At 38.9% G+C, this 12,740-nt stretch overlaps 1 protein-coding gene across 5 annotated transcripts in view; it reads left to right on the forward strand.

The window, feature by feature from the left end:
- The window catches only part of dock11 (dedicator of cytokinesis 11), a 141,834-nt gene that overhangs the window by 71,711 nt on the left and 57,383 nt on the right, over positions 1–12,740 (forward strand). For all 5 annotated transcript variants that reach the window (XM_069193447.1, XM_069193448.1, XM_069193450.1 and 2 more), the window contains 7 exons: positions 2,381–2,497; positions 2,693–2,768; positions 2,884–2,975; positions 4,366–4,480; positions 4,588–4,654; positions 9,439–9,486; positions 12,194–12,336. In XM_069193447.1, the coding sequence (XP_069049548.1) occupies positions 2,381–2,497; positions 2,693–2,768; positions 2,884–2,975; positions 4,366–4,480; positions 4,588–4,654; positions 9,439–9,486; positions 12,194–12,336 (658 nt within the window). The remainder of the gene's footprint in view (positions 1–2,380; positions 2,498–2,692; positions 2,769–2,883; positions 2,976–4,365; positions 4,481–4,587; positions 4,655–9,438; positions 9,487–12,193; positions 12,337–12,740) is intronic.

Here is a 12,740-nt window from a genome sequence, read left to right on the forward strand (position 1 = left end):
TTCTAGACGTTTTATATGTTTGGCCGTGCAAAGAGAGGGTCCTGGAATTTCAGAAAAGTCTGGTACCTTTCTTATATCAAAATGACTTTTTTTGGCTGATTGTTTCAGTACAGCGGTGCCTTGTTTAGCTCTGAGGATGGGTTCCAGAGAAAGAGCACTCTGGATTGTGGGAATCAGAGCTAGTAGAAGCAATCATAGCCAGAGTTCCTAAGAGATGTTTTTCTAGGATCGCTACTGTGTTTCTTATGAGTGACCTATGAGGGCTTCATTGGGGTTTTTACCACAAAAATATAATTAAAAATCAGTTTATAAAGAGAGTTTATTCTTAAATTATAGTTGCATAAGAAATACATCATCTTTCGCTACACACCAATACATTTTGTCAGAGCTTACATAGATTAATCAGCATTTGCCTCCACTGCTGTAACTTGGCAGCAATGGGAGACCAATGGGAAGTACTACAGGACAGGCCAGCCAGTGGCATATCATGCAGGGCTTGAGATTTCTTTTTGACTGGACTTCTTTTTAATGAGCAAACAGCACTGGCCAAACAGGAAATCCTACATATCAGTCCACACCCTCATTGGCTGAGAGCCTGCATTTGCATTTTTCATTAAATTTTGCCTTCAGAACAAACAGTAGCAAGATGCAAACTATGCCATGCAGTGATTGTGCTCTACAGTAGGTGCATCTGCCTGGTCTATTTTTGCATCAGAGACAGAAATATTCAGCTTTTATACAGATGTAATTTGGGTGTTTAAAATAACCACCAGGACAAATATTGCTATGATAAACCAGTGCTGATAGAAACAGTGCTAAACAAGACATTGCTATAATGTTAACCAGAAAAAGGAAGAATGTATTTTAATAAAAATCCAAAGCACAGCAATACATGAACAAATGATCCACTTAAAACACAGAAGATGTTGTTGCATGAAAATTAAAATTCCACCTTCTGTCATTGGAGTAACTGCTTTTAAACAATCACCAAATACACATTGTTAGCTAATAGTCACCTTTTTTCTTGTTGCCTCATTTTAATGTCCAAAAACTGTCACTTAACAGCAATAGGCCTCTCAGTCTGACAGTGTTCATCCTTTTTTACCCTATACTAGTGAAAGCACTTACCGTCCCAGCACCACTGACTTGTGTCTTTAACTCACTGGGAAAACACTTACTCTCACTTCACCATTGGCTTGACTCCAACTCTTCTGCCCCTTGTGTTTTGACTTGGCAGAGTCTTACTTGGCAATATTTACTTTCAGGTTTAAGAGCAGGAATTCCATACAAGTAGAGGGTTTTCCCTGGAATTTTATTCAAGTCTTCGCCTGCCTGTGCTGCTCGAGTGTATTTGAGTGGTTATAGATGGTGGGATGGTTGTGATGATCATTGTCTTTCATTTTTATCATGAAAATATTTCAGTTATTAAAAATTCAGTTCAGTTATTAAAAATATTCAGTTTTCTGACACACAAGACAGACGCAAGCCCAGATTCAAAGAAACAAAGTGAACATGGTGAACAAAACTTTAAAATGGCTGGGGCCGTTTTATTGTTAATGTTAATAAAACTTTTTTATGTTTAAAAAAACATTTGCAAGAGTTTATTCTTCTCAAATTCTACTTTTATTAAATTTTTGTCGTATTTACTTTTGTCATGCTATAACTTTAAACCTAGCCAGTTTGTTGACACGGATACCCTGACTTATTTTCAAGAAGGCTTCAAATTAACCCCGTTATTAAGATGTTATTAAGTCAATAAAGGGATCAATTATGTAACCAAATTTGTCTGGAACAAAAAACAGTAAGTGTGTAGGTCTCCACAACCAGAATCAGGAAACTGGTGGAAAAGCATACTGTATACTGTATACTGTACCTGAAATAAACATCTATACTCTTTCTAAACCAGTGTATTAGAAATTGACCATATTGCATGCCTCCAAAGGAAAAGGTCAAGGTTTATTCCATGCTGAAAGGAAAAGAAAAGAGACGCAGTGTTTTGCGGTTTAGCCTTCCGTTGTGAGGGAGAGAGGGAAACCAGCAGTTAATGAAGTGTGGGAGAACAAAAGGCAGGGTAAATAAGAGGAGGTGGAGACTAAGGGAAGCGGAGTATCAACACTGTGGGAGAACTGGAAGAGAGGTGTGAAGTCAAAACCTGCAAATGAATAGAGAGGATTAGAAGGAGATGAGAGAAGGGGGAAAATGTGATTCTAGATTCACGATAATTTTGGTTTCGGATGGCTTTCTGTAGTAGGAGTTCTGAAACCCCTCTGCGAGACGGAGAGATCAGTATGATCACACAATGCCTGTCTGCTTGCTTTACCTCATAAATTTTGAAGTAGAAATTGACACATTTCTTTCAATTCTCTGTTCCTGTTCACAGAACCAACAGGCAAGAATATCTCTTCTGTACTTGCCCCTGTTCGAGCTGCTGTATCAAAACATCGACTACCTCTCAATGAGGGACTCTTCAGGGCTGTATAGTGGCCTGCATGTTAGTGTAAGTATGACCTGCATGCTGACACACTCTGTTCTCTGAAAACTAATGAGCTGATCGCACCTTTTATTTGAGCAACGGAGACTCTAAATTATACTGACCAATGAAAGAATTAACCACAAATAATTATATGTTTGTAAATGCTGAAATCAGTGGTGTCATGCTACTTTGAAACAGCTTCTATTTGTGGTGTTGCAGGCTTCCAGGGATGATTTGTATGCCTCTCCACCCAGTCAACACAATAGGTCCAGCGCCATCATAGACAAAGATCTAAGTAAGACTTCATTTCCATGTTTGTCGCTAAAAGTGAGTCTTTGGTATGAAGTTCAGTACAGACCATGAGAACTGTATTTGTGGTTTGCAGATTTTTTATGTTTGTTTTTTACAAGGCTACACTGCTCAAAATGGTCACACAGTAAAGCGTGAGGACTCCCGGGGTTCCCTCTTCATCGAGCCTGGCACACCTGACACTACCGATGGGGTAAATCGTGATGCTGCAGTATTATGCTCGTTAAGAATGACTCGTTATCAATGATGATGATGGGAGGGAAAGAGAGAGGGGAACTGTTATGTGGTCACCAAAAATGCCAACATCTTTTTTTTTGCTTCAATTTAGTAATTAAAGTACTGTAATTGTGAACAATATTGATAACACTTCTGCTTCGAATTGTTTTAATAATATCTTGGTTAAGAAGTTAAACATTACATACTTGTTATTAAACTGCAGTGGTGACCTCAGTACCAGAAAGTATAATGACTTATGTGTTTTTCTTTATTTTTGCTTTATAACAGCTTGTTGGAACTTTATTTTAGGAGATTCAAATCACAAGATGTTGATATTTGGAAACCCTAAATAGATGGAGTTTATAACAAAAGTTCAGGAGGGATGACAACAACCAAGCTCAATCAGACTCAGCTGTCAGTAATTTCTGTAGCAATCGCTCCTGACAATCCATTCCTCTCCCAAACATTATAAATACCTACGATATCCCTATGTCTCTTGCATCCCACCTCCACCTCCACAGCTACCCACTTGGTCACCCTGCAGGGGGGTTCTGGCCTCCTTGTCCAATGGCCGGGAGGTCAGCCCTCAGCCAAGAGGGTTAAGCCACAATTGTGCTCCATGACGCTTTCAGCTTGGGTGTTTGTCATTCCTAGTGAACTAACTTTAATTTCAGTGCATTTAATCATTACCAAAAGACATGTATTGCCATCTTATACTCATAACTGGAAGGTTGTAGTTTTGAATAGCAGGTGAGTCATGGATTATATTGCCAGTTAGAGTAAAGTACTGTAAACTCAAGATTGTTCCAGTAGGTTGGAGCGTTTGTACATTGTAACTGTGTACAAATGTGAGTCACTTTGGATAAACGTGTCAGCCAAGTATGTTCCATACCTAACATGTTATAAGGAGACTATATATGCATACCATGCAAATAAAACAGCTGCATTTTCAGAAAATGGTGTAAAAAATAATCATAAGCAGAGTGGGTTGGGTTCCTAGCCAATATGGTGGACCATGAACCCTCTCATTGCTTTTCACTATATGGCAGTACTGTACGTTATATTAGTCAGTGGTGAATGCTACTTAAGACTCACACATACAGCTATAATAGATAGGCTGCATGTCTTAGCATATTGAGGCTGGGAGCAAAAACCATGTTATATTTTTTGTCCCCTAAATGAGGTCTGCACACAAAACCACGATTAACAGAATTTCTCTGGTGGGACGTTTTGCCAGTGCCCTGCAACATGAGGCTAAGCTCTTTAAATGACACTTTTCCTGAAACATCTATAAATTGTCCTCTAGGTGTGCCTTCTCTGCCATGAATGATTTATTGATTGGAAATAATGGAATTGTTTTCTAACAGATCCACAGACGCAGCTCAACAATGAGTGCCATGCCACCATTACACAGGCTGGGTCACTATGAGGTCAGAAGTCTTCTGATGTGCTATCTACACATTGTAAAAACAATATCAGAAGGTCAGTGCTCTCCTTTAAGTATGGTTCTCCCTAAACCTGTGGGAATTGTAGACCATTAAACAACAGTTGTTAACTTTTCTTTATTGCCTTCTTTTTCATTACTGTAGATACTCTGTTGGCTTACTGGAACAAAGTGTCTGTGCAAGATCTGATGAACTTCCTGAGCCTTCTAGAGTGAGTGTTCTAATGCTTTTGTTACGGATTCGGTCAGTGAAACCGAAACCAAGTAGTGAACCCACTTGCGGGAGCTGACAGAGACGAGTCGTGATCCAAATACCATAGCCGAAGGAAAGAGCCGAGAGTCAAGAGAAGCCAGTGATCCAAACCGAGAGGGAGTAGCCAAAGCCAAACCGTAATCCGAAACCGTAGACGAAGGGGAGAGCCGAGAGTCCAAGAGAAGCCAGTGAACCAAGCTAGAGAAAGCAACCGAAGCCGAGCCGTAATCCAATAGACGTAGTAAAAGGGGAAAAACCGAAGTCAGAACCAGAACAGTACGAGGAAGTTGAAGGCGTAGCGCAACAAAGAAGCTCGAAAGGAAAACCAATACTGAGCGAGGAGGTAGGGAAAGACTAATGCTTAAATACCAGATGAGACGGAGGTGTGGTGGTGAACGCGTACCGTGATAGGTGGACTGATGAACTAAAGCTACGCCTTCTTCTGCCTCTTTCGTTGCCGAGAGGCAGGGATCGTAACAGCTTTGTTGGTTCTGGCTATGAAGCCTTGTGTTATCGTGTTCCCTCACTTTCTCTTTGTGGGAAACCCCATTTTATGCAAATTTGTTTAATTAAGAATATTTAGCAAATTCAATTTAGAATCTTAAAGGGGAAATCTGATGTGGAGCTACAATTTAACAATATATTATACCAAACTGCAGTTCAGAATGTAGTATCACTTAATCAGTAAATTCTTTATTTGCTGTAGTCTCCTTGGCAACAGTTTGCCAAAAAATTATATGGCCTTTAAAAAAAAGAACAACAGCTAACATTTGAGCAGACAAAAGAGGAAGACACCCCTAGTGAAGAGATGTCAAACCTCTGGGAGTCCTAGGCCCCATGGTTAGCGCTCCCCCTGACAGTGAGTTTGTAGTGCATCGATTCTGAAAAATCAAGGACAATGTCTACAAAGTAAAAGGTTGGGATTCTGTGAAGTAGCTGAGCTTCCCTGGGTCTAGCGTTCCAAACTCTGATATCACAGGGTCAGATCCCAGATACAGGCAGTGGGAAAATTAAAAAAAATGAGAAAGTTTTTAAATTGATTTACGGTAACTGGATGGAAGATCACTGTTTAAAGTGTATTACATTGTGTAACACAGTCTGAACACTGTCCTATTACAGGTTATAGGAAATAAGAACAGTAGCCATTGCAAGACGATGGTTTGCTCTGAGACACCTACATAATGTCCTGCTGCCATTCTCAGAAATCATCCCTCTCAGTGCAGCCTTCCTCTAATACTGGGGTGTTCCCTTCTGTTAGTGAAGGACTAGATTAAGATAGTTCAAACTTGATCTATCACAATAAGGAATTAAATAAAAAACTTCATATTTCCCATATTATTGAAAGAAAATACTTTGGTAGTGTAATGATGTTTTATAAATCAGCCATTTTCCATCCACGTACGTTATACATACTGTGACAGTAGCCGGCAGGCGTTTGTTTGGGGGATTTCAGCCACTTCACATGAACACACATCCACTTGCAGAAGTGGACCAATTTGAAAATGTAAATCCAGCTTCCACCCAGTTGCCCACAGGTCTTGAGTGTGCCCTGAAACATGTTAAATAACGTTTGGACAGTCACACTCCAACCGCCTTCTTGTTTATGTACAAGCAGACACAGAAATCACCAAGGCTGCTACTGTAGTGCATTTCCGAAATGTTACAGACTTCCCCTGCAGACAGCCATTCTCTCTTGCTCTCACAACAGGCTGCCTGTAATATTTGCCTATCCCTTCCAGGATTGCTACTGACACCAACCTCTTCCGGGGTTTGTTGTTTCAAGTGTTGTTTCGCTGCAACTTATGCTAGCTAAGGTCTAACTTCTCCAGGTCGACCAATAAAACAGGCCGTTTTATTCGGAAACTGCCTGCACAGATAAAGTCAATCCTCTAATTTCCTCATACGTGTTTGGGCAGTCTACGCTCCCAGCATATTACTGTAACACTACGGGGTTCACATGGGCACCTTCGCAGCTGCCACATCAGTTTGGTCTCACTCCATCAGGGTCTCGAACCCGGGCCTCCGATGTCACTCAACAGGGACCCAGCCACTTGAGCCAAAAGGAAATCTCCCATCAGCCCGGCGGCTGCAATCACTAATTTAACAGGGAAGGGTGGTGACATCACCGCGCTGGTAAGCCGGCTCTCACAAGCAATGGAGGCTGTATGCGTTACATTCCATACAGCAGACTCGCTTCAATATTGACATACGCATCTGGGCAGTATGCGCTATCCCGCTTCCCTATCCAGTAAACATGTATATGATTTTATTAATGCTTTACCTGTTTAGATTCTCATTCTGTCAGTAATACAGGTACTATACTGGCAGAACCACAGTGAAAATACATTTAAATACCAAAGCAGACATTTGTTTTTAGACACCTGTAATCTAATTAAAGTGGCACAAATTTGTGTTTTTGACTAAACCAAAATGCAAGCAAACTGGTTACAAAAGTTTTTATGTTGGTGACTTTTTTTTCCCTCAATCAGGCTGACAAATCATCTTTTAAACAGCTTCACCTGCTTAATCCCTTTGTGTAATACGGTACAACATCAGCCGTATATTTGAAAAGTCCATTCCTTTTCTGTAACAAATTATTTTTGTTTTATTAATATAAAAATGTAAAGTATATATGTGGAAATACAGTAACTGCAGGCTGTTGACTTTGGTTAAAAAAATATTCCTGAGGTGTTCTTTTAAAAAACCATTTGATAATTTAAATGATAGAAATCACACTTTAAAATGTCAGCTCTTCAGTTTGCAAAGATTTTAATGTAATTTTTCTTTCATCCACAAATCACACATTTTCTGGTATGCCTAATGCACAGCTGGGTGTTTAATCAATATTGCTGATTTTACCATGCTTATCTAATTTGTTTAGGGGTTGATAATTACATTTAAAAGCTCATGTCATTCTAAAAAGGACATTACAAAACACAACTGCTACAATCATTCATCCAACGTTATCCCACTTCTTTTGCCTGAAGTGATATTGACAATTAATGTGGCTTTAATTAGTCTATAACAGTAATTTTTAAAAAAATATTGTCCTCTGCAGGTAGCACAATCTTTCTTTTCATCTTTGTTTTGTTAAATGTACTGTTTGTGAATTTTGCTCTGAAATTGAGGTGTTTACAGCATGGTATACAGTGTAAAGTATACAGTATGTAAAATATGTGCTTCAAATTTTTATACTGTGTTTTATTACCAGAAATTCAAACAAATTGTCAATCAAGCCAACATTGTTCCAATTTTTCAACAACCATTACAACATGATATTTTCCGATAATTGTATTAAGTACACTTAATCATAAATTTAAGTGGCTTGGATGGGGTGACGTGCAACAAGGTCTCTTTAACTTGCCACACAACACTGACCCCTGCTGGGCACCTGTGAGCTTGCAGCATTATCCTCCACTGCTCACACTGCTGTTAGCATTTTGTGGTCACAGTGTGAAAAAAGTGACTCAAAAGTGCTGTTTTCTGTGGCAGGCTTGCTATTAGCCAAGTTGGTTGGCTGTGGCGAAAAAAAAATATTGGCAGTTCTAAATTTCTTAAAAAATCAGGAGTACTACCATAAATAACTAACTGGAAATGCACCCGGATCTTTGCCAATACAATTGCTTCACACTGTGCATGGTTTTGTTTTTTTTTACTAAGTGCTTACCAGATGCTTCAACACTTTAATAATAAAAGCTATACAGGATGGATTCCATCTTCCTTTTTAAAGGATGAGGATTTAAGATGATAGAACTTTCATTAGAGAAACATGTGGTAAACAGGAAGGCATGCTATGGGTAATTTCAGGTTTCTTGTATGTGTTCACAATTCTGATCTCTTCAGATATTCTATGGGAAATTAGGCAGCTCATTATAGATCCTTCAAAGCTGACTGATGGTCAGCCTAAGACAGAGGTCTGCAATCCTGGTCCTAGAGAGCAGGTATAACTGTAGATTTTCCAGATCTCTTTAAAGCACCAGAATATTAAGAGCAGGGAGAAACATCCAGTTAACTGTAAAGACTTGCTTAAAGCCCTACTTACTGAAGAACTGGATTGTCTTGATGTTTAGAGGACTTGGAAGGTTGTGGGTTGAAATCCTACAGTACCTTAGAGCCTGTTGTACTCTTGAGCAAAGTACTTCAACTGAATTGTTTGCATAAAATATCCAATGGGTGCAAATGTAAGATATTTTGGATAAATGTATCATTCAAATGAATGTAAATGTACTGTAAGTTGAGGACAACCAGCTCATTTCTCATTTCATTACTCAGCAGCTTACTGATTAGTACTAGTACTGAATAGTTGCAGATAAAAGAAATGCAAATTAAGTCTGCTGACAAAACCAAAGATGTCTACAATTTTAAATGAAAACAATTTTGAGGCAAATGTATTCTTGCAAATATCATGACTTTATTATGTTATGCTATTGTCTACAACAGGGATAAAAACTAAATGTATGACTTAAAATGGTATATTATTTATAATTTTGTTTCTCCGTGAATTCTTCTGGAATATGTTTCCCCCTAAAACCCTGTCTTCAGTATACAGTAAGATGAATAACATAGTGAAGTTAGCCAGAAATGAAGTACTGTAAATATAGTTTTTTATTATACATTTCATTACATTTGTATTGTGAGTTTACCAAGTCAAAAGCTTCAAGTAATCGGTGGTATCTTAACAGTATTTCTTAAGAACACCGGTTTCAAAATGATTAATTGCTGTTTTTTTCCAATCTCTTTTAGAATATGCCTCGTGCAGTTCCGATACATTGGAAGAAGGAACATTAGCAGGTAAAATTAAAAGGGTGTTTTTTAAAGTGGGTCCATACAGTACCAGTTTAACTTAAAGTGCCAGGTTTTTTAAACAGTGTGGTCAGGTAGCTTGAGCACTTCTGTTTCTTAGGACATCATACTGTACATCAAAGAAATTGTGCTCAGACTCATACACTTTCCTAACTTCCCATTGGGGAATATTAGAGGATAGCAGTTCATCCCTAGAGGCAATTATGCGTCACAGTATTGTTTCAATTGAGGCTGTCTGAACTGACACATTAGCCAGGTCTGCTGTTTCCTTCAGTGATCTGATGTGAGAATATTTACATCAGCCTTTGTGTTGATAGCAATGCGCAAGACAAAGAGGGAGGAAATTTGTTCACTGGTTGACAATCCTCTGGAATCGTAAGAGATTGGGTCATTCACAGTACTTTTTAAAGGATGGATAACTCCTATGGAACACAGTGTTCCATAATATTTCTATAGCAAAGAGCACATGCTGGGTAGATATTGCACACTGTTTTGGTTTGATATTTCAGTCCACCTTTATATCAGAGGAGAATACTCATGTGAAATTCAGCATGTGGAAGTACACATTACTTTCAGTACTCCATCCAAATTTGAATTACTCAGTGAACTTTATTGTTTGTATACTCCCCTGCAGAAAAAATGTGATCCAAAGAAGTCAGCTGCATTTAGACTCAAGGAATTAGGGAACACCTGAATGAAAGAACTGTAACTGACACCCCTTCCTGTTTACTGTTAAACTTTATAAAAAAGGTTTTCTGTTTTATTGTCAGTTCATGAATTATTAGTGTCATTTCATGCAGTTTTCTCTTTTGGTTAAAGTACATGCTGTTTTTACAATACAGTACATTTAGTTGTGTGAGTCACCAATTTTCTCCAGCAATTAACGACCTGGATGAAATCCCAGACTTTGTATGCGGTTTCCCACTGTGTATTATCTTGATTGATTAAAAAAGCATTTAGTTACAAACCACTCTATAGAAGTCATGTTTACACTTCCTGTTTCTGAGACCTTCTTAACTTTCCTGGAATACTATTGCACAGGCTCTGCCTTTATCTTGATTGCAATACAAAAGTTGCTTAAACAAACTACTGCAATGGCAGCTAGCTTTCAGCTATAGACCACTGTTGATGTACTGTATAGCTAAAAGGAAAACATTAAATACTGATCACTATCACTAAAGCTATACAACAACAAAAAATGTTAATTTCTCATTTTTTGAAAATTGTGTAGGTCATCTCTACATTGCAAAATTTGGCAGTTTGTCAGCCTGCTTGTAAAAGAGGCAAATTTAATTGTTTTATTATTACACAATTTGATTACAGTACATCTAGGGATCCTTTTTCCCAAGGCCTAATAATTTATCTGGTGACAGACATGCATGTCTGTGGAATTTAGTATGTAGTAATCATTATTTTATACCACAAAGGAAAGGAAGGAATTTCACTTGTTTCTGTCCTTACTGTACAGTATGTGTTCACTTGGAAACGTGGGTGCTATATGGGCTCTTCTCGAAATTCTTTTGACACACAAATGAGGGATCTTATCTTGTATAGCTGTCAAAACTGATAATAGTTTCTGATGAAAACTAGAACATGAGGCACATCATGAGTAATTTCTGTTCAAAGGATTAACAAGCAGCATGTGAAATTTCTTATAAATACATGCTGTTTCATGAATTCTGAAAAAACTTGCAAATCTGTGTTACTGCTAAATTTGCCTGGCAGTTAGACACTATAAAGAGAGCTCCCAGTTCTTTTTATAATGAATAGCTTGTGAATTCTCATTCCTTAATATTTGTCCTAGTATTATACTGTATGTAAATCAATTCTTCAGGTAAAGAACTTAACATGCAAAACACGGACTTGATCTTTTGTATTTTGTACATCATCACACTGCGGGTTGGGAGGCGCCGTAACATGATCTGTTAAGTAAAAGGGCCCATATACGAACGCACAAGTGCTGCCATAAGATACAAACCAGTGCCGTTTGTTTACAGTGCGGGGAAGAAAAAAACTACGACCACAGCCAAAATAAAACGTAGCAACTCTTTGAGCTACTGACTTACTGTATTTCTTTAATCCCTTTTTAGCCAAAACCAGGCAGATAAGCTGCTTCCTGGTTTCAAAACAATTCTCTGAGACTGTCCTAAAAAACCTTTCCAAACAGTATGAAGTTTTTCTGAGACCTCTCCAGAATTCTTGTTTCCACGATCCCCCAGTCTCTAGGTCGGTCACTTCCTACACATTCTTCTTCCCTCTGGTGAATTTGTATCCAGTGGATCTGCTCTCTGCTTCCAGACAGCAGATTAAAACCGACTGTTGGTTTCTTGTTTTTTTATATTGTCACCTGACCAGTTGTCTACCAGCAAGTGCTCAGGTGACTGAGGGCAGCAGCTCATTCCCCACAGCTCCTTGGGGAATGTGGTTCAGACCAGGGCTGCTATCTTTGTCAGAACTTGCTGTGCCGTCCCAATACATTTTACTTCTGACAGACAACATCCTGTGTTTCAGTAATGTTAAGTAAACTTTGCTAAATCAGGCATGAGTTTTGGAATATTTAATCACATTCCGGGGCCATTGACTGAAACGATAAAAAAGGCCAGGCATACTGGTAGTTCATATAAATTGCAGTTCACCCAGAGGAGTCAATTACAAGGCTCTGACAGTGGCTCCTCCCCTCTGTATACTCTTCCAGGAGCCAGGAGGCCTGGGTTTCTAAGCACTTTGCCCCAGAAAGGAAGTCCCAGACCATGCCTGCCATGCGTAGCAGACCGGGGCTGATGCAGACCAGGTTGCAGCAGCTCAGCACAATGGACATCTCCTTCACTTTGAACCCTGGTATGTTCCACAGCATCTCCATAGGCACTCTGGTAACACTTGTGTTTTTTGACAAGATCACATTAGCTCCCTCCGCTGGATGTGCTGTGCATGCTGAGTTACTGCTGCTTGCCACAAAACTAAACGGTTGTGTGGATCTCATTTAAAAGAGCACTGACGGTAAATTCTCAGAGGACAGCATTAACATGGATTCTGCACAGAACATGCCTGTGGATACACATAGCTGTGTATATCACATAGTTCTTACACTCTCTGTGGGATCCATAAAAAATTTAGCTACTGTATATATTTTAAAAACAAAAGTTATTTTATTGGCATTGTAGCTCCACAGCAAGTGCTCATTCATTAATATAATTTTCTGGAACAGTGAACATTTCTTCAAAATGAGTGGATTTCCAAGTGCT

Source organism: Lepisosteus oculatus, chromosome 8 (genome assembly GCF_040954835.1).
Source record: "Lepisosteus oculatus isolate fLepOcu1 chromosome 8, fLepOcu1.hap2, whole genome shotgun sequence".
NCBI lineage: Eukaryota > Metazoa > Chordata > Actinopteri > Semionotiformes > Lepisosteidae > Lepisosteus > Lepisosteus oculatus.